General features: G+C 36.0%; 1 protein-coding gene and 1 long non-coding RNA gene across 5 annotated transcripts in view; one reads left to right on the forward strand and one right to left on the reverse strand.

The window, feature by feature from the left end:
- Window positions 1–23,051, forward strand: part of PLS1 (plastin 1) — a 106,881-nt gene that overhangs the window by 69,761 nt on the left and 14,069 nt on the right. For all 4 annotated transcript variants that reach the window (XM_058730115.1, XM_058730116.1, XM_058730114.1 and 1 more), the window contains 9 exons: window positions 8–137; window positions 4,311–4,443; window positions 6,247–6,328; window positions 9,119–9,284; window positions 9,366–9,508; window positions 11,990–12,085; window positions 14,426–14,621; window positions 19,492–19,570; window positions 22,159–22,273. In XM_058730115.1, the coding sequence (XP_058586098.1) occupies window positions 8–137; window positions 4,311–4,443; window positions 6,247–6,328; window positions 9,119–9,284; window positions 9,366–9,508; window positions 11,990–12,085; window positions 14,426–14,621; window positions 19,492–19,570; window positions 22,159–22,273 (1,140 nt within the window). The remainder of the gene's footprint in view (window positions 1–7; window positions 138–4,310; window positions 4,444–6,246; window positions 6,329–9,118; window positions 9,285–9,365; window positions 9,509–11,989; window positions 12,086–14,425; window positions 14,622–19,491; window positions 19,571–22,158; window positions 22,274–23,051) is intronic.
- LOC131511953 (uncharacterized) lies at window positions 12,091–22,163 on the reverse strand. The gene is made up of 2 exons (XR_009261836.1): window positions 21,146–22,163; window positions 12,091–12,613 (listed from the first exon to the last, which is right to left on the reverse strand). It is a non-coding gene; the product is annotated as an uncharacterized LOC131511953 (long non-coding RNA).

Genomic DNA, 23,051 nt, shown 5'->3' on the forward strand with positions numbered 1-23,051 from the left:
ATTCCAGCTGATGCAAGAGTTAAAAAGCAAAGACATCAGTAAGACGTTCCGCAAAATAATTAACAAGAGGGAAGGGATTACTGCTATTGGAGGAACATCATCCATTTCCAGTGAGGGCACTCAGCATTCTTATTCAGGTAACTTCCAACTCTAAGTTTGATCTTTCATTCATTGACTCATTCACTGAGTCTGGTATTTCATCAAATCTAAGATGCCGTTCATTGTAATTCACACCATTGTTTTATGTACCATTGAAAGAAAATCAGACTATAATGTGCCATCAAATTTGACATGCCTCTCAGTTTCAGAGCTGTCAGGATGAAAAATTGTAGAATCACTGAAACCAGTGGGTCCCTACTATGTGTCAGGCACAGCACACAGCAAAGAGATTAGAAAGAACAAAATAGAAATTGTTTACATTTCGGCATTGACTGTGTTCAGTCATGACCTCTGAATGGATTTTTCATCTTGACTGGTGAACTGAGTTTGCTTTTAGGCCTGATCTGAGAATTTATGGAGAGGTTTATTGCAAGGACGTTTTCCTTCCATTTTCCAGGACCTGAGATTCCTGATTATCAAGCAACTGGGTGACTAGAGAGCACAGTACCTGATTTGCTAAATCTGATAGAATCACTGGATTGTTGCCCGGTGGGAAATCCAGAGTCACATTAACTCTTAAGATGATATGTCTTACCCCATGTTAAGCTTACTTCTCGTGGGCGAGATGTCTGAGAACCTTTGGCCCAGTTCCTTTTGTTCATAGGAGTATAATTCGAACTGTGCTTTTTAAATTATTAACAAAAACTCACTGTAACTTTTCCCTCTTTTCCTTTGAGATCTGAATCTGTTAATTGTCCTCTTGATTGGTTTCCTTTCTAACTGGATTTTTCTATAGCAATATACTCACACTTTTCCCACCCATTGTAATTTTTTTCTATCCTTTTCCCACTAGAGAAGTGTGGTTAAAGTCAGTGGCCTGTAAATGCTACGTCTATTTTTTGATAGGGATTCAGTCCTTAATTCCATTTCTACCTATGCATTCTAATGAAAATGTTGTCAAATTTTAAAAGATTTTAAAAGATCTTTTTATTGAGATATAATATGCATGTAGCAAAGTGCTATAATCTTACCGGTACAGCTCAGTGAATATTTGCATGTGTAAACATCCATGTAACTGCCACCAGATCAAGAGAACACATTTCATCACTTTCACTGGTTCCTTCATGCCTCGAACAGGAACTGTTTCTCCCCAGAGGAAACCACCTTTCTGATGTCTGTCACCATATATATTTTTTTCTCATTTATTGTGGTATAAGAGGCACATAGTAAGAGCATACAGTGTACGATTTTTAAGTATATGGCTTGATGGTTGATGATTTTTTTTTTTTACATAGGAATATGTACATGTGTAAACGATTACCCATGTAAATATTACCTAGAACTAGGTATGGAGTATTTAGTAGCTTTTAAAAAAGAGCAGCTTTATTGAGATATAATTGAGATGCTATGAAATTCACCCTTTAAAAGTGTATAGTTCAGGGGCGCCTGGGTGGCTCAGTCGATTGAATGTCTGTGCAGGCAGTGCAGAGCCTGCGTGGGATTCTCCTCGCTCCCTGCCCCTCCCCCACCCACTCTCTCTCTCCCTCTCTCAAAATAAATAAATAGACATTTAAAAAAGAAAGTGTACAGTTCATTAGTTCTTAGCACACTCACAGAGTTGTACAGTCGTCACCACTGTCTAATTTGAGAACACTTTCATTACCCCAAGGAGAAACCCCATGCTCATTAGCAGTCCCTCCCAATTCCTCCTTCCCCTAGCCTCTGGCAGCCATTACTCTAGTTTCTATTTCTGTAGATTTGCCTATTGTGGAAATTTCATGTAAATGAAATCATACAGCAGTGGCCTTTCACTTGAGAGTTGACAGGCTCCTTCACTGGCATAATATTTTCAAGGATCACCCATGTTGTGACATATATTATATGGCATTTTTTTTATTGCTGTACAGTATTTTGTTTTTTGGATGATATCACAGTTTGTTCTTTTGTCTATTGATAGATGTTCAGGTTGTCTCGGCTATTATGAATAATGCTGTATGAACATTTGTATACACATTTTTGTGTGGACATATGCTTTAACTTATCTTAATACCTAGGAGTGGAATTGCTAGGTCTTTTGGTAACTCTGTGTATAACATTTTTAAAAGCTACCAAACTGTTTTACAAAGTTGCCGCACCATTTTGCATTCCCACTAGCAATGTATGAAAAGTCCCAATTCTTCACATTCTCACCAACACTTGTGATTTTCCATTTTGCTTATTATAGCCATCCTAGTAGTTGTGAAACAGTTTCTCAATCCCAGTTCCTATACCTGGAACATCTTTCCTTTCCCTGCCCATCTTAAAAATCCATCTTTCAAATCGTACCTTCTCCATAAAGCCTTTTCTTGACCACCCCAACTGGAAGTGATTCTTTCTTTCTTTAAATTCTCTAAAACATTGCTTATATCTCTCTTGTGGTGTATTTATATCCCTTATGTTGTATTTCTTTGTATATCTTTATCATAAAGATACAAAGTTACCACAACTGGAACTAAAATGGAAGGTACCATATCCCATTGATGTTTAAATCCCTATATTCTGGGGCGCCTGGGTGGCTCAGTCGGTTAAGCGTCCAACTTCAGCTCAGGTCACGATCTCACGGTCTGTGGGCTCAAGCCCCGCGTCGGGCTCTGGGCTGATGGCTCAGAGCCTGGAGCCTGCTTCCGATTCTGTGTCTCCCTCTCTCTCTGCCCCTCCCCCGTTCATGCTCTGTCTGTCTCAAAAATAAATGTTAAAAAAAAAAATTAAAAAAAAATCCCTATATTCTAAGTCTCTGAGGAGGTATGTATGGTGAAGCAAGAAGATAATCTTTTTTTTTTTTTTAATTTTTTTTTTTCAACGTTTTTTATTTATTTTTGGGACAGAGAGAGACAGAGCTGAACGGGGGAGGGGCAGAGAGAGAGGGAGACACAGAATCGGAAACAGGCGCCAGGCTCCGAGCCATCAGCCCAGAGCCTGACGCGGGGCTCGAACTCACGGACCGCGAGATCGTGACCTGGCTGAAGTCGGACGCTTAACCGACTGCGCCACCCAGGCGCCCCGCAAGAAGATAATCTTAAAAGGCAGATTATGATATGTACAAAAGAGAAATATTAGTAACTGCGTCTGTGTGTGTGTGTGTGTGTGTGTGTGTGTGTGTGTGTGTGATAGATAACATTTTGGGAGTGCCTGCCAAATATGCCCTTGGGAAAATTACCTAATTCTAGGAATTGGGGAAGGTCAAGTCACCATATACTCTGTGATAGAAATGGGAATTATGGGGCACCTGGGTGGCTCAGTCGGTTAAGCAGCTGACTCTTGATTTCAGCTTGGGTCATGATCATGGTTTGTGGGATTGAGTCCCACCTTGGGCTCTGCACTGACAGCACAGAGCCTGCTTGGGATTCTCTCTCTCCCTCTCTCCCTCCCTCCCTCTCTACTCTCGTTCTCTGTCTCAAAATAAACAAACCTTAAAAAAAGGGAACTATTTTCTTTGAAGATTTATGTTGTTAAATGATTTTTATATTTACAGAGTAATAATAAAGCAGTAGAACATTTTTCTTTTAAGTTTTCTTCCTATTCTTCCCACTGCTTAGCTCAACGATATTTTCTGTCTAAAGATCAGTGTACCCACAGAAGAAATGATATGTTGAGAAGTTGAAGGTGCAGATGACTGAGAATCCTCATATCTAGACTTGCATCAGCTTTCTTATAGTAGGAATTCCACAGAAATGGAGCTGTTTTATTCATTCAAATAACTCTTGATTGAAATTAGTATTTCTGTCATAAGCCCCAGATCACAACTCTGTAAATTTTGGTGGGGGTTGTGGAGTTTATTGTTGAGGAAATTTGTTTCTTGTATTTTTAACCCTGGTGTGTGTGTGTGTGTGTGTGTGTGTGTGTGTGTGTGTGTAATCTGATCTCTGAGAGTCAGCTTCTGATTCATTAGCTTTCAGGAACAATATGTATTAGTAAAGATTTTAGAATCAAATAGAATATTTATTGTGCTCATTTAAGCTATACATCTTCCTGTCCCCTAATATATCAGATGAAAAAGTGGAATGAATTCCCCTTTCTCTTTAAGCCCTTATGCCCTCTTAAACCCTTTAGTATTTTAGTAGAGTTTTAATAATAAGCTTTTATTATCTTTGAACATAAGTTAAAAAGTATGTTTTTGTAGTATGGTTAATTTTGTGCAGTGAGGTTTGCTAACTAAGATTTTCTGTTTCCAGAGGAAGAAAAAGTGGCTTTTGTTAACTGGATAAACAAAGCTCTAGAGGATGACCCTGACTGTAAACATCTCCTACCCATGAATCCTCAAGATGGCAGTCTTTTCAAATCACTTGCGGATGGCATCCTTCTTTGGTGAGTCAAACTTTAGGTTCAGGGAGATATGTTCTTTCTGTCTCCATTGATGAGCATTCCATGAAAACTACAGTTCTGCGAACAAGTGTGTAGGTGTTAAAGAATTCATATTACATAGAAAATTAAGTACCACAGCGTCCCCACATTTTTCTTCAAAAGCAATGTCTTCTTTTTCTGGTGACTTTTCCATCTATTTCCTTAATGATCCCAGGAAAACTTTGAGTTATTCCTCCGATGTATTTAAAAACATTCAAAGGGGGCACCTGGTAATTACTCAGATTACTCAGTTGGTTAAACATCCAGCCTTGGCTCAGGTCATGATCTTGTGGTTCACGGGTTCTGCCCCATATGGGGCTCTGTGCTGACAGCTCAGAGCCCGGAACCTGCTTTGGATTCTCTGTCTCCTTCTCTCTCTGCCCCTCCCCCATTCATACTCTGTCTCTTTCTTTCTCAAAACTAAATATTAAAAAAAATATAAAATAAAAACGTTCAAAGGGTTTTTTTTTTTTCACTTTCAATAAGGGAGTATTGACTGAGACAGGGACATGAGGACATGTAAAAGAAAGATCTCATTTGTGCTTAAATGAAATTAATGTTTTAAATCAATCTTGTCATATCCTTGGCTCCTTGCAGTATGTTTCTGCTCACTAGGCTGTAAACTCTCTCAGAGCATTTCTTTGTCTCTGTTGTGTGTACTGTAACTATAGTTCCAGCATACTTCTTTGTACAAAGCAGGTGTCTTTTTTTTTTTAAGTTTATAAAAATAGAGAAAACTTACAAAGAAGAGAATAAGTATCACAGATATTCTTATTACCCATAATTATCTATCATTAATATTCTGGCATATTTCTTTCAGTCTTTTTTCTGTGTTTTTACTTAAAAAGAGAAAAAAAAACCCAACCTACCCTCAAGTACAAGGTACTAGTTTTTAGAATATAATATGTAAAATAGACCTTGACCTCCACCTGTCATGCTGATATCTTCCTCTGACCTTCAGAGGAGATTCCTATTTATGAGCTGAATGGATATTTTCCTGTCTTTATTTTTTGTTTATTTTTATTTTTTATTTTTAAGAGAAAAAGAGGGCACAAGTGAGCAAGGGGCAGAGAGAGAGACAGAATCCCGAGGGGCAGAGAGAGAGAGAGGGAAGTGGGGCTCACCCAAAGCGGGGCTCGAGCCCACCCAATGCAGGGCTCGAAATCATGAACTGTGAGATCATGACCTGAGCTGAAGTTGGATGCTTAACCAACTGAGCCACCCCAGCGCCCCATCCTATCTTTATTTTAAAATGTAAAATAGATTCTAAAATCTAGAGATAAATTTTATATTAATTTCTTTTAAATGTTTGAATTATTGAAGTTTTAGAAAAACCATGTCTCTGGCTCTTTCTGCAACAGTAATTTTGACACTGTTGATACCACTTTATGAAACTTGGCTTTTTGAGGATTTCTTTGTTTTACATTTCAGATTGCTGAATGTTGATGGTCATTAAATGACATAAAGACAGGACTCACATAAAGAAAATGCAAGTTTTAAAAACTTAGGAGGAAATGCTAAGATTACTATTGTAGTGGGTGATGGATTTGTTTTAGGTTAGGGAATATTTCTTAAGTTTTAAAAAGTAAGTCCCTGATGTGAATCACAGTATAGTATTTAAAGAAATGGATTGTTATTACTTTTCAAAATTTAACTGTTTTGTCTACTTGCAAAAACAAACTAAAAAGTCTTAAATTATTTAACTTAAATTATTTATCTTAAATAAACTAGGAGTCTTAAACTAAATTATTGTCATTTTCTCTTTAGCAAGATGATCAACTTATCTGAACCAGATACAATTGATGAAAGAGCCATTAATAAGAAAAAACTCACCCATTTCACTATTTCTGTAAGTATTTGTCCTTGGCTAGTAATCATGTTACTGTGCTGTAAAATATAAGGCCTTTATTAATGGGTGGTTAGGCCCAGGTGAAACCTTTTTTTACTCCAGTTTTATTGAGAAATAATTGACATACATTACTGCGATGGCTTGACTTACATATATTGTGAAACGATTACCACAATAAGTTCAGCTAATATCCATCTTTTCATAGAGGTACAATAAAAAGAAACAAGGACAAAAATTTTCTCCTTGCAATGAGAACTCAGAGGATCTACTCTCTTAAAAACTTTCCTGGATATCATACAGCAGTGTTAGCTATAGTCATCATGTTGTACGTTACATCCCTAGTGCTTAATTATCTTATAACTGTAAGTTTGTACCTTTTGACCACCTTTCTCCAATTTTTCCTCCCCTCACACTTTGCCTCTGATAACTGCAAGTCTGATCTCTTTCTCTATGAATTTGGTATTTTTTGTTTTGTTTTGTTTTGTTTTAAATTCCACATATAAGTGAGGTCATATAGTATTTGTCTTTCTCTGACTTATTTCACCTAACATAATGGGTTCAAGGTCCATTCATGTAAAACGTTTGATTTAACGTAATTTCAGTTTCCATAAAAACTAGGTTTTTATTAAATAAAATTCAGCTGCATTTTGTACTGAATGAAATTAAGATTCAAAGTGCTTTGAATGAACTTAAGGTAGTAGTATTCAAGTTATATAATTGTAATCATTCAGTTGTTTTTATTTATTTTTATTTTTTTAAGTTTATTTTTGAAAGAGAGAGTGCATGCACATGCATGTGAGCAGGGGAAGGGCAGAGAGACAGGGAGAGAGAGAATCCCAAGCAGGCTCTGTGCTGTCTGCACTATGGGCTCTACCCCACAAACCCATGGATCCAAAATCAAGAGTTTGACACTTAACTGCCTGAGCCACCCAGATGCCCCGAGTTGCTTTTCTAATACAATTTTTTCTTTTTTCTTTTTAATGTTTGTTTACTTATTTTTGAGAGAGAGAAAGCACACACAAGCAGGGGAGGGGCAGAGAGAGAGAGGGAAAGAGAGAAACCCAAGCAGCCTCCGTGCTGTCAGTGCAGAGCCTGACATGGGGCTGGAACTCATGACCTGTGAGATCATGACCTGTGCCAAAGTTGGACGCTTAACCGACTGAGCCACCCAAGTGCCCCCAAGTTGCTTTTATTAACAAATATTTGCTTGATACTGTTGTTCTCGGTTGAAATAAGAGTACTGTATAGTTTTACCACCTGTTTTACTATTTCACAGAATTTGGGTTATTCTTTTTTACTATATTGTTCTGTAGTCAGCTTCTCCATTCAAGTCTTATTGAACTCAGGAATTTATAGTCACCACACTTTTCCCCTCAAAATCTCTAGAGCAGTGGTAGATATTAGTATTTACTAAGTACTATTTACCAGTCACTGTTCTAAACAAACTGATGAATTACCTCTTTGACTCTTCCCAGCACTCTTAAAATAAGATACCTACGTTTTTACGGATGAGAAAATTGAGGTACTGAGAAATTACCCAGGATATGATCCCAGTGGTCTAGATCTAGAGCCCATCCTTATAATCACTATGGTATACTGCCAGTCTTGTATCATGGTAGCAATAGCAACTAGTTAATACACTAGCCACAGCTGCAGCTATTAAAAATGAGCTACTGCTAAGCTCTATCCTTCATTTCTATTGGCAAATACAATCCTTGATTCTGCTGAAGTTGTTTAGTCTCTTTTATGAGGAAGCTACAACCTTGGGGCAGTTGGTACATGGTTTATCTTGGACTATTAAGGGGTACTCCCATTTCCTGTTATCCTTGAGAAGTATTGAATTGACTGTTGACTAACATGGCTTTCTTGTCTCCCACTTTCCAATAAGCCAATAATATTGCATAATCCTGGCAGGAATTCTTGAAGAAGCCATTTCCGATTACAGTTCCGAGAAGTTTATTTTCTTTCACATCTTGTGTCAGGATGCTTTGTTTAGTATCTAATATTGCTGAAAATATTCATATATATCATAGAATACATGTGTCACATAATTTTTTATGGCACTGACCCTGAAATGCAGCGTTTCTCACTATTGTACAAATTTATTGTTTGGTGTTACTTTTAACATTTGTATGCTGTGTGTTAAAGAAAATAAAAAATATTATCTAGCTATTTTGCAATAACTACAGGATGGGCCTGAGGCCTAAATCTTTTACAGTTTTATTTTTAGAGATAACATTCTTCCAATATGAGTAGGGGATAATAGTCTAGATCTTTAGGAGGCTTGAAAGAGTATTCCAAAATAGAATGGGAAAAGACAGATCTCTGAAAAGGAGCAAAGTGTTAATTTGGATATTAAATCTGTCATATTGAATCAGTAATTTTAGAGCTCTGGGAATAGATCTGCTGGGATACTACCAGTTTCCCATGAAACTTTATCCCAAAGAAGCCTCATTCAATTTGTAAAGGACTGAAAAGTTGCGATAATCTAGTTTTTTACCTCATGATGATGGGTTTATGTAGTATCGTGATGTATGAAAGAAGAGAAATATGATAGGATGAAATTGACATATAATATCTATGAGTGCAAGGGAGAGAGATTGAGTAGTAAAGAGACAGTTAAAACCATAGGTTTTTTTTTTCTTGACTAAGGTATTTTGCTTTTGTAAATACTACGTATATTTTAAAATCTGAATTTTCACAATCTATTGTTTCTAATTTACTTTCAAAACTAGTTGATAAGACTTGAAAAGTACTTTCTCACATGTATTTTTCCTTGTGGCAATTCAGGAAAATTTAAACCTGGCCTTGAATTCTGCCTCAGCCATTGGTTGCACAGTGGTCAACATTGGTGCACAGGATCTCAAAGAAGGAAAACCTCACCTGGTCTTGGGACTTCTCTGGCAGATCATCAAAGTTGGTCTTTTTGCCGATATTGAGATTTCCAGGAATGAAGGTAGAACCATAAAAAATATTTACTTTTCATTGACATCTACTTACTATGGGAAGAATTTATATTTCATTGTTTTCCTCTCAGCTCTAATTGCATTACTAAATGAGGGTGAGGATCTAGAAGAGCTGATGAAGCTTTCTCCAGAGGAATTATTGCTGCGATGGGTGAACTACCATCTGACCAATGCAGGATGGCGTACCATCAACAACTTCAGCAGCGACATTAAGGTTTATATTTTAATGCTCAACGTTGTGACATAAATAAGGACATAGAATGTAAAAACGCAAAAGGTGTTCAGACGTAAACTTGAGGTGTAATTCATAACGACACAGTGTAGAAAATGAAACTTTGTGTTTTTCTGTCTGAAGTGGAGCTCCCAATTATAATTGCAAAATCTTTTCTTTAAAAAAAAAATGAATTTCAACTGATGGTTACCAGAAAGAAAGAGGATGGGAGAATGGGTGATGAGCACCAGGTGTTGTATGGAGGTTTAGGGTTGTTGTGTTGTTGCATACCTGAAAGTAGTATTAACTGTATGTTAACTAACTAGAATTTCAATAAAGCCTTAAAAAATAAAAAGGACAGAATACTCTTTTTGCAATAAAACAATTGGTTTATTGATATTTAAGAAGAAATACAACTAGCTGTGAGGAGGCACTGTGCTAGCAGATAAAGTACTTTCCCATTTCATATGCCACAGAAAGACTAAATTATAATGAAGATGTCAGTCTGTTAATTTGAACTAAAAATTCATCTGTTCACTGGACGAGAGGCCCTCGTGGACCTCTCCAGTCCAACACTCTTACTCCCACTTTGCCAATAACCAGCTAACAGAAGACCAGATATCTGAGGGCACAGGGAATCGGTAGACAAAAGGAATTCTTCAGGTATGTTTCTCAACCAAAGTAGCCTGCAATGCTTCCCTCCCTACTGGGAGAGCTTGTTGAGGAAACTGTAACATTCAGTATGCCTAACAGCTCTCCCATGGTCACTTCCCTGGCATGCATTGCCAAACTCGGTCCCTGTGACTCCTTCTTCTCTATGTTTCCCACCCTCCAACCCCAGACTAATCAGCATTAGCATTTATTTGTATTTTCTGTAGATATATTAACACCTTCAATCAGATTATGTTTTTGTCATAATGGGCTTAGATGACAGTCTCTTTCTTTGAAATGACATTATATTTCTCTTTCATCTATCACATGCTTATTTAAAATTTAATCACTTGATGATTATAAAAGAGCTGATATTCTGTGAAAAAAAATAAAATAAAATTTTATTTTGGGGTGCTCTCTTATTTTAAAATTCATTTCATCAGATATTTATTTATTTATTTTTTTTAATTTTTTTTTCAACGTTTTTTATTTATTTTTGGGACAGAGAGAGACATAGCATGAACGGGGGAGGGGCAGAGAGAGAGGGAGACACAGAATCGGAAACAGGCTCCAGGCTCCGAGCCATCAGCCCAGAGCCTGACGCGGGGCTCGAACTCACGGACCGCGAGATCGTGACCTGGCTGAAGTCGGACGCTTAACCGACTGCGCCACCCAGGCGCCCCTCATCAGATATTTATTAAACCCCTCCTGTGGGGTATTCTGCCAGGCACAGGGGATGCTTGAGAAGCTTACCAGTTACACAGGCAGGTACACACTAGTAGATGGATGTTTCAGTTATCTATTGCTATATAATAAGCCACTCAAAATGTAATAGCTTAATTTTTATATTTATCGGTATACCCAGAAAACTTATTTTGGGATTTTGTTTTTACCTATAGGGAGTTTTTTTCCCCTGTTTCTCTTCAATGCCTTAATTAATAAATGAGTATGTCAACACTGTTAAGAAGCATTATTTGGAAATAGGGAATCTAGAAATAAACCCCAATGATGTCTAATATGATACTCATAAAATTATATTATGTACTGTGTATCTTCCTTTCAAAAGGTTAGGATGATACAGAAGCCCAAAGGTCTACTGCAGAAATAAATGAATTCACTTTACCCTTAAAAAAGAAAACTTAACAGCTTAAAATAATATTGTTTCTCATGATTCTGTGGGTTCATGCAGCTTGGTTGAGTGGTTCTACTTCAGATGGTTTTGGTTGGGATCACTAACTCATTGGCATTCAGCTGTCAGTTGGACTGGTCTGGAGGGTGCACGAGGCCACCACTCACATGTGTAGTGCTTCACTGTGTCTCCATGAGGCCTTTCCACATGGCTAGACTGGGCTTCCTCACAGTCTGATAGTCTCAGATGGTTGGGACTTCCTACATGGAGGCTAACTTCAAGAGGGAGGAAGCAGAAGCTATTAAGGCTTGAGCTTGGAAACCCCAGAATATCACTTTCACTGCATTCTGTTGTTCAGAACAAGTTACAAGGCAGTTCTGAGTTTAATGGCTTGGAGGGTTAATGGCTGGAGGGTTCCAGAAGATAATGCTTGACCCTAATCTTAACCAATGCTGATGCTTCAGAGCATAAACAAATGAAAAAGTGAGGAAGAATATTCCAAGTATAGGGAACAGTGTTTCTAGAAGCTTTGAGGTGCAAAACAGCATAGTGTATTCAGGAGCCTATATAAGTTTATAAGTAAAGTTACAAAGTTATTCCATTCTTCAAGATGAGGACAGTTTCTTCAGTTTGAGTACTGTTTTCCTAAATCAAATGATGCTTTTATTCATTTTAAAAGTTCTATTTCATTTCTTCCCTTGAAGGATTCAAGAGCCTATTTTCATCTGCTTAATCAGATTGCACCTAAAGGTGACCGGGATGATGGACCTGCCATTACCATTGATCTTTCAGGATTTAATGTAAGTACAGTTTTTGATTAAAATTTTTATTTTGATAAAATATACATAACAACATTTACCATTTTAACCATTTTAAGTGTACATTTCATTGGCATTAAGTACATTTGCATTGTGTACAGCCATCACCACTGTCCATCTCTGAAACTTTGATCATTCAATAGTGAAATCTGTACGCATTACACAATAACTATTCCCTTCTCCCCCAAGTCCCTGGTAACCACTGTTCTACTTTCTATCTCTATGAATTTGACTAGTGAGTCCAGTCAAATTTAGAGTGTAATTTTCTATAGGCAGCATTCCCTGGTGGAGCCCTTAGCTCTTCATTAAACCTTGGCCCTTTGCTCTTCTCAAGTTTTTTCATGCCTTAGGCTTCACATCTCCATGCTAAGCCATCTGGCGGTCATAACTGACGAAAAAGAATTGCAGGATTCTAATCTTGAGTATGTGTGGAATCAACCCTACATCCACATTTTCCTGGTGCAACATAACCGGAACTCCCCAGGGTGCTTTTGTGGCTATCACCGTGTCCTAGGAAAGGGAGCAACAAGCCATTATTAGATTGCTAAGCAACTGATTATCAGTTCTTTCAACTTCTGTTCAGAAATCTACAAAATACAAGATGGCTGTTCTTAGTGTTTACAGTGTAGGGAGGACTGATGCAGATCCTGACTCATCTAACACATTTCCCAGGAATCCCATTTTTTAGCATAAGTTGTAAATACTGGGGATGGTTCTATCTAAATATTAAAATCGATAAGACTATAGTTTGTATGATAATCTATTACGTACTTTAAGTGCAACATCCATAATCATTTTAAAGGCAAATTGAGCCGTTACAAGTTAATCATACTTTACATTATTACAATAAAACATTTGAGAAAGTATTGCAAAACTGCAAAATTTACAAATTAGTTTGAGTAAAAAATTAGGAAATTAAAAAACCTATGGAAAATTTCAAACATAATAAAAAATGAATAAACCCAATATAATGTGCTCATGCCCCAGGTTCAACAAGTATCAACTCATGGTCAATCTTCTTTTGTCTATCACCTATCCTTCCTCTCCCATGTTTTTTTGAATCAAATCCTGGACATCATATCATTTCATTGATAAGTATTTCAATATGTATTTCTAAAAGATAAAAAAAAAACCTTTAAAGATATAACCATAATACCTTATCATACCTAAAACATTAACAATAATCTGTAATATTATCAAAATATTTAGTCAACACTGACATTTCCAATTGCCTCATAAATGTCAGATTTTCTTTTCATAGTTTATTTGAATCAAGATCTAAATAAGATCCACATATTATAATTTGTTCATGTCTACATTAGGAACTTTTTATTGTTGTTTAATAGCATTGAATCTATCACTTTCTCTGATTTTGTTTACATTTTTACTTTTTTGTAACTGGTGCACAGAATGAGGTAAAATTCTTGGTCATAATATACGCTCATCATGGACCCATTCATGTCCCTTTTTTTATTTATCTTTATTTGTAGTTGTTTGTTTTAAAATTATAACAAGTCCGTCCATATGAACCCTCAATCCAAGAAAGCTAAGACCTCGATATTAACTTACATTTAGCTCTATACTTCCCTATTCCATCTTTCTGCCTCACCTTAATATGATAATCACCACCTTGAATCTTATGTTCATTGTTCTTTTGCTTTTTTTTATATAGTTTTCTTTCAAACAAATATATTCCTTAAAAAATTACCTTTTTCATTTTACTTTTTAACTTCACATGAAATTTATTATCTTGTATTTAAATTACTAATACTTATTTTGAACGTATTATATTGCTAAGAGTCACTCATATTGTTGTATATCACTGTGTACATATAACACAGTTTATTCATCTGCTTTCCTGTTGACAAGTATTTGGTTTGTTTCCAGGATTTTGCACTTGTGAAAAGTGCTGTCCTTCTGATTTTAATATGATTTTATTTGTATCCCAGCTTGGTTTTCATTGAGAAAAGAGTTTATTGAAAATATTATTCAGGGTAGAATGGGTGAGACAACTAAGCCTCTTAGCCAAAAGGCACTCCAGTATATGGCCTTGACCAAATTATCAATAATTTGACCAGTAGGAGCTGTTTGATATGATATTTGAGAGTTTTGTTGAGTATTGCAGCAATGAGGGAGAAGTATTCCTCTGATCCCAGCAAGAAAACTCAAGAGAAATTGATTTAGAATTTCTGCACATTCTGACCTTATTTTCACCTATCATTTAATATATTTCCAGAAACGTGATTGCTTATAAATATGTATATCAGTATACAATTATGCCAATCAAAAGTTTGACCATTTTTGTCTTATTTTGTTATTTAGGAGAAAAATGACCTGAAGCGTGCTGGATTCATGCTTCAAGAAGCAGATAAACTGGGCTGCAGACAGTTCGTTACTCCTGCAGATGTGGTTTCAGGCAATCCTAAACTTAATTTAGCTTTTGTAGCTAATCTGTTTAACACATACCCATGCCTCCATAAGCCTGATAATAATGACATCGATATGAATTTATTGGAAGGTATGTTCTTTTTTGCCTTAAATTGCTTCACTGTATGTATCTTCTTGTGGTGTTGACCTGCTTCAGTGTCAGAGGTAGGGAATGATGGTGGGAGATGAAGTTTACTGTGTGTAGGCATGTGCATCCATTAAAACGTTCAAATAGGGAAAGTGGTTATTGGTTTTGGTTCAGAGAGAATGCTGGGGTAAATCTTACTTGTCTGTCATTTCTGCATAAGAGTTTAGTGAAAACTATCATACGTTTAAAATAGTCTCTTAAAAGACCACATAACTCCACCACCAATATGAACAATGAATTATCTATTGGAAAAAATAATCATTTTGTAGCTTTTTTTCTCCTTTGAAAGCTACAGTTTGACTCCAGTATTGTTCTCTTTTTAATGTTTTTAATGTACATGAAAAAATTTTAAATATTCATTACTTGTCGTGTGTGGGCTACTGTTATCTGTCTCATAATTTATACTTTCCTATTTTGCTTCATGAAATGCAGATTTGACCCCTCCTAATGTAGGTACTGTATTTAGTACTTTTCTATACTCTAAATATATTCATTCTGAAATTCTTTTTATTAGTACTATTTATTCTTTCTATCTGAGTTGATATTTATTTTTTGCATTGTTCATGCTGTGTTTTTTCTCTCTTAATATGCCTAAAGAATGATGACAAGGAAGAAACACAAATGAAACTTACTTAGAATATCAGAGCAAGGTTTGATTATGTAAACTCTCCACCGAATTTGCCTTCTATAATGCTGGGATATTATAGTTGTAAATACATTTAAAATAAGTTTTGACAATTGGATTTCATGATGTAAAGCCTTTATCCCTCTCCCGTGAATAAACAAACTTACCTTTCAACACAAGTAATCTTTGAAAGGATCTATTTAGGTTCTATAACATTTTTTTTTTGGTATTATTTAGTTATGGTATATTTCTTGAATGTCATTGAAGCTTATAATCTATGAATCATAACAACAAAAACATTCTCACCATCTAGTTCTTTGTCCCCATCTTTGTTTCCTAGCCTCTCTTCTCTTCTTCTCTCATTCTCACACTCTCACAGACACACCCAAACCCACAGTAGTATCAGAACTAAAGGTAAAAACAATGGCAGCATTCAGAGCTAGGGACTGATCCTAAAATATTCTCACTAGTTGCCCTGGTTTGGAGAAGGCAGTCTTCAAGTAGGGATTCTTGGTGGGGAGAATTCGATGTTGCAGTGCTCTTCTCTCACGTCGCCCACCGTACTCCCTTCCCTCCCTGGGGAGATAGACTGAGAAATCAGTTTCATGTTCTTCTCTGACTGCTGCAACCAGAGGTCCAATTTCCTTGATGCTTTATAATTACATGTTTTTGATTAATGAAAAAAGTTTCAGATTTAATAAATATATTCTTTGAGGAATATGATTAATTCAGTTCACTCTTCCTGAGGTCCGTAAAATAAAGACTATATTCTTTACGTAGATTTGTACTTGAGAGAGCATAGATAAAAGTGTAGATCTTTCAGCAGAGACATTTAGGGTGAGGGATTAGAACTTAAAAAAAATTAAATAAAAAGGAAGACTGCTAAGTTTTTATAAGTCTGGAAAATTTCAAAATCCCTCTGTATCTTACAATAGAAGGCATTGTTTAGAGTGGCATATTAAATATGATCTGCTTTTTATAGTCACTGAATTCTTGCTAGATATCTTTTCCAACTTGCTCGCTCTCCTATTTGTCATGTTTGAATTCTTTTGCTAGTGTTCAGCATGCTTTTGGAATTTTTCAGTGTGAATAGGATTGCTAAATATTTCCATTAGTATTTACTCTATTTATATAAGAAGATACTATGGGAAATATTTATCAATCATCTTTATTTATAACATATGTATATCCTGATACATTTGCCAAAAATGTATGTGACTTCGACTGTCATTGGAATTTTTCCTCTATAAATTTGTTTTTATAGATCCTTATGAAATTTGAAGCTTGACCTTATCACATCCCATATTCATATATTAGTATGTCCTCATTGGCAAAGAACTTTGTATGGAATTGAGAAAATTAAAAGCCCAACTAAATATAAAAACTTCACATTAAATTGAGCCAAATTCTGAATCTCAGAATCCATTGGTGGTGATAGAAAATATATAGGCCATTGAATTACACTGTGTTCAAACTATGGGTCCACCATTTAGTATCCGAGTGACTTCTGTCAGCCTTGGTTTTTTCATCTGTAAAAACAGATTAATAATACTAATTTTGAAGAATTACAGAGCAGGTTAAAATGACCTTTCATGAATGAAAGGATTGAGCATACAGTATGTGCTCAGTAATAGTCAGGTTGGGAAGAGGAAAACACTTAACATATCACTTAGCACATTTAGTGAGTGTTAAATATATGTTAGTTCCTTTTCTTTCCTCTTAGTAGTCTGCTTGTAATATATTATGTTTTTCTGAAACTTTTTCAATTGCAGATAAGTTTGACCCTGAAAATGAAATGTCTTATAGTTCTATCTTTTATATCAGCAATTAAGATTTTACTTCTAAGATTGCTTTAGTTGTCTGCAATACAGACAACCCTTACAATCTGGAATACATATGTTTTTGTAATGCTTTACCATGGCTCTTGCACAAATGCATAGTGCTTCTGGCTTTGAGCATTTATTTACCAAGACAATTGGAAATGGTATTAGATAAATAAATGCTCACATATATAATCTATTTTACTTTCCAGGCATAAGAAATTAAAATAATAACTGTAATTAGTAGAGAACAGTGGGAAGAAATACAAACCCCTGAAGCTTATAACAATTTCAGAACTCAGTCAAAATATGAGTGTGTTTTTAATATTATTTGCTGTATTATCAGGATCAGCAGAGTTTGCATATTGTTTCAATTGAAAATTAGACTGTTGTTACACTATCAATGTTTGTAATTTTAAAACAGAACTTGGATTTTCCTAGAAGGAAATAATGCAAAAATCCTCTAATTACTAGAAAGAAATCTATTATAGATTGTAATAAAGAAAGGTAAACTAAAAGGTAAATCCAAGTCACATATATCAAACTGTTGATGATGGTATGTTTATATTTATGTCGCTTTAGGGAAAGTCAGATACTTAATTTGCAGTTGTTTAATAACTCCTATAAGCAGGCAAGCATGGTGTCTGGGAATATTTAGTTTAACTTGGTTAACTTTTTAAAAAAAATTTCACATAGGTTATTTATCATAAAGTGATAGTGGCAGATACAACAGACTGGCCAGTTACCTTTTATGCAGGCCAGAGAAAACAAAATTTAAGAAATTATATGGCTATATCATTTAATAGGGCAAGAATTAAAGTAGATTCTGGGAAAGCTGTTAGGTATTAACGTAGAAAATCAAATAAAAATACAGTGGACAGATTATTTCCTGAATAGCTGTCACAAAAAAACAAAAAACAAAAAACAAAAACAAAAACAACAAAAAAACAACCCAGAATTTTTTAGAATTTACAAGGTTTGGTTGCTCTTCTGGGTATGCAGGTTTATACTGTCTGTGGCACTTAGTCTGAAGATGACTGCAGGGATGGCTCTGCTGGAATGGGCCCTGAAGCTGAGACAGTTATAGATGTAGAATGCCAAATCATCCTGGGAATCCCACATGAGTCAAAGTCTGGAGAGTGACCTGAACTTGCCTATGGTTTAGAGGTGATGAGAGGTGTAAACGTTCTAGCTTTTCAGGAGTGATGAGATGCAGGTTAGACCATTGCATTGTCCCCTACCTTTGCTGAAAACAAATAATATTGCAGATAGTCACTTAGGACTGTTTGTAATCTAGGGGATGACTAGCGTGTAGACATGGCAGGGAGAGTCCATCTTGCTGTCTGCCCACTTTGTGGTACACTATAGCTCGTTTTCCTTATAGATGGTATGAGCACTGCTATGAAGGGGATGATCAGGGAGGTTAGGTAATCACAGGTTAAATAACAGTGCCTGCTGGAGTTTCTTACTGAGGTGATCTTTGAGACCTAGGGACTTAACTATGATGTCTTTCTCTTAGCACCCTGTGTGTGGGGCTGTGCCCCTCATGTAATTTCAGTAGTGACAATCTAAAATAACTCAGTAAGCCTGTAAAATAGTTATATCCCTTCATTGCTTATTTTTTTAATTTAATTTTTTATTTGAGAGAGAGCGAGCGAGCATGTGCCAGTGGGGGAGAGGGGCAGAGAGAGAGAGAGAGAGAGAGAGAGAGAGAGAGAGAGAGAATCTAAGCAGGCTCCACGCTCAGCACAGGGTGTGATCCCATGACCTGAGCCGAAATCAAGTGTTGGACGTTCAACTGACTGAGCCACCCAGGATCCCGCTTCACTGCTTATTTTTATATTATCTGTAATTGCCTCTCTCCTTTATTGCTGTTTGTTGTGATGAAAATGTAGGTTTGTGTGTCCAGAAACTTCTCTGTGTAAAACCAAAACCTATATAAATTTGGAAACACTGCATTGGGAAAGGCATAGCTTTTGTTGCCTTGACTGCTATGTTGCCTTGACTGCTAAAAGATTTTGTTTCATTAATTTTTAGCCAATTCTTTTTGCATATAATAACTACAGATATGACCATGTAAGTTTCTCTGTTACTTTCTGGACAGAGAAACCCATAACTCAGTAGTTCACAGACATCAAGTTAGGACTCTAGATAGAGAAATTTAGAGCAAATGGAAGTCTTCTAGACAGAGGGCAAAAGGGACTTTGGCAATAAGAGGTTCCCCCTCCCCTAACTCCCAAGCAATTGTAGTATCACAGAAACCACAGCAAAATATGTATTGCTAGTTTGAACCTGCTGGGATGGTTTAAAACATATTCTTTGATGCCTTTTGTCCTGAATCATCAGTATGAAATTGTGTCTACTCTAGGAGAGAGCAAGGAAGAGAGGACATTTCGGAACTGGATGAATTCCTTGGGGGTCAACCCATATATTAATCATTTGTACAGGTAAATATTTTATTGTGTTTAGCTTAATGGCCAGAGTCCAACTTTTCTAGTTTCAAACCACAGGTATGTTTACATTAGAACATTTTCTAAAGATCACGAGAATTTTAACCAACATTTAGAAATTCAGAGTGCTAGGGATTGGCAATACGATGGATATTTGAAGAAAGTATTATTTTAAAAAGACCAGAATATGACAATATTGGTTATAATTTTTGATGACATAAGCAACCAACTTTACCTTTGGTAAAGATAATCCATCTTACTCTTTCATAATTATTGATGAGAAAAATAATAAATTGTTTCAGGGACGCCTATGTGTCTCAGTCGGTTAAGCATCCCATTCTTGATTTTAGCTCGGGTCATGATCTCACGGTTTGTGAGTTCCAGCCCCATATAAGGCTCCATGCTGACAGTGTGGGGTCTGTCTGGGATTCCCTCTCTCCCTCTCTCTTCTCTTGGCTTGTACTCTCTCTGTCTCAAAATAAATAAATAAACTTTAAGAGGAGAAAAATAATAAATTATTTCAACTGTAACAGAATAGTGATGTTTTACAAATTGTTCTTATCATTATATCAGTATTTTTAACTATAATTCACTTTCTATTTTTGCCAAAATCTACCTCAATTATTCTGTAATTTGTTGTGTATATTTTTATTTAATTTATAGAAATAACTTTTTATGAGTAATTGTAATTTATCTTGTCTTTTCTTCTTCAAAAGTGACAACACATTATCAACATTGGTAGGACAAAGAAAATATTTTACTGAATCATTTCCCACACTCTCTGGTAGTGCTAACAATGTGTCTTTCTAGGTTTGGATAAGAGGAAACCTTTCTTCTTTCTTTATTATAGGATCTACCAGCCTGCCTTTAAAAATGCAAAAGAGGGTTGCCTGGGTGGCTCAGTTGGTTGAGCATCTGACTCTTGATTTTGGTTCAGGTCATGTGATCTCACAGTTTGTAGGATCGAGCCCCACATTGGGCTCCCTGCTGACAGCACAGAACCTGCTTGGGATTCTCTCTCCCATTCTCTCTGCTGCTCCCCTACTTGTTCTCTCTCTCTCTCTCTCTCTCTCAATAAATAAATAAACTTTAAAAAGTTGGTTCAGGAAAGCATCTTGAATTCTCTGGAAATCATTTCAAACTGTCTGGGCTTCAGTTTCCCTATTTGCAAAATATGAATAATGATACCATACTAAATAGAAATATGAATTCATTTAAAGTAAAAAAGAAAAATTCATGAAATAGAGGAGAGTCCAGAACCAATACAAATACTTTAGTAATTTATTTATTTTTAAAAAGCTTTTTTTTTTTTAAATGTTTGTTTATTTTGAGAGAGAGTGTGAGCAGGGGAGGGGCAGAGAGAGAGGGAGAGAGAGAATCCCAAGCAGACTGTGCATTGTCAGTGTAGAGACCAATGTGAGGCTCAAACTCATGAACTGTGAGATCGTGACCTGAGCCAAAATCAAGAGTTGGTGCTTAACTGATTGAGCCAACCAGGTGCCCCTTTAGAAATTTTTTTAATACAAAATTTTCCATGCGCTTTTATAAATATCCCAGTCAGCTCTTAATTACCTTCATAATAGACTTTATTCTTCCATCATTCAGCACAGAGCCCAGTCCCCTTCATTGCCATAGGTGTGTGCTCAGAGTTGCAAAGTAAACCGTCATATGAATCTTAGCAAAACAACTCCACGAACAAGCTGTTGAGGGAGAAAAGCCATGCAATACATCATAGAGCTAGCAATTTAAAAAAATCAATTGCTGTTTCTTTACATCCTTAGCATACAGAATTGAAAACAGACTCAACGGATATACTTTGAGCACTTCAGAAGAATGTGTTTTTCTGAATCCAAAATACTACTATTCTTACTTTAAGAACGCCTACTTGCTCATAAATTCTTTCCTCTTAACCTTCATTATTTAACGTGAACAGCTGCCTACTTTGTAGCTATTGCGATTTTTATGAATTTTTAAAAAGTTTTGAAAAATCATATGTAAGTAATACATGCACTTATTCTCACTGTACAAGTTTCAGGAAGTATGTATGTAGAATAAAATAAAACATGCTGATACTTTCTTTATATCTCCACTATTCCTTTTTTCCTGCCCAGAGGTAATTGCTATTAACAGTCCATAGCACATATAGATACTTAAATACTCTCGATTTTGAAAATAAATTTTATACATAGTAAACTGCAATGTAGTGTTCTGCCACTTGCTTTTTTGAATATAATATGTCTTGTAAAACTTTTCATGTCCATACATAGAGATATACCTTATTTTTCATGGTGGTCCAGGAGTCAATAGTATGGATAGTTTATTCAACAGCCCGCTATTGCCAGGCATTTAACTTGCTTCCAAATGTATGAATACTGTCGCAATGAATGTCTTTGTACATGTATCTTTGTAAACATTTAGAAAAAATTTTGGACAGATTCCTAGATTAGAAGTTCTGGGTTATATGATACATCCTGTCATTTTTTTTAAGCATTAAATGACCCTGCTGTATTTTTGAAGACCTAAGCCTATCTCCATTGTGCTTAATAAAATTCCTCCTCCTTCGTCATCTTTTCCTCTTGTTTTAGTGACCTTGCAGATGCTTTAGTGATCTTTCAGCTCTATGAAATGATCCGTGTGCCAGTCGACTGGAGCCATGTCAACAAACCTCCTTATCCTGCTCTTGGAGGGAACATGAAGAAGGTGAATGAGATAATCACCAAATATGTGTTATTATTGTTCTAATATAAACCAGAGGATTTGGAGTTTCATAAAGCTTGGTAATTTGTGGTCTGTCTCCATGACTCTGATTCAACCCAAAATGTGTTAAGCTTACTAGGCCTTTTATAAGTGTGCTTTAATAAATGTGTGGAAAGATGAAGACAATTCTCTCAGCCAGACACTTTTACTGTTTTTATCTTTAACAGGTTATAGTACGTAATGTTCTTTGAGGTACATCATAAGTGCATTCCTGTTTTATAAACATCAGAACTTGCTAAATCTTTACTGGTTATTTTGTTAATATCTTTCAACAGATATTTATTGATTACCTACTACCTGTACAGTGCAGTGTAGGGTACAAAATAATACAAGGCATGGTCCTCGAGAAGCCTAAAAAATTAGATATGTGTGTAAACAACTACAATATAGTGCAGAATACATAGGAGTAAATATAAGTTCTAAGGAAGAAAAGGCCACAGGCCACGCTTATTATGAGAAGCTTCATGCAGGAGGTGTAATCTGAGATACGAGTTTGAGAAATGGATAGAATTTTGTGAGAAGGGAACTGGAGAGGGGCTGAGGATGAGGAAAAGGAATAGTGATGGGAAAATATAAAATGCGTTTCTGGGAATTGGGGAGAATAGGTTGGCTATAACAGAGGATTCCGATAGGTAAGAAGTATGAACACTAAAAATTTTGATTGGAGCCAGATGTTGAGAACCTTGAGCTTGTGCTTTACACTAGAAACAATAGGAAGCGA

The sequence above is a fragment of the Neofelis nebulosa genome, chromosome 5, assembly GCF_028018385.1.
Source record: "Neofelis nebulosa isolate mNeoNeb1 chromosome 5, mNeoNeb1.pri, whole genome shotgun sequence".
Lineage (NCBI taxonomy): Eukaryota > Metazoa > Chordata > Mammalia > Carnivora > Felidae > Neofelis > Neofelis nebulosa.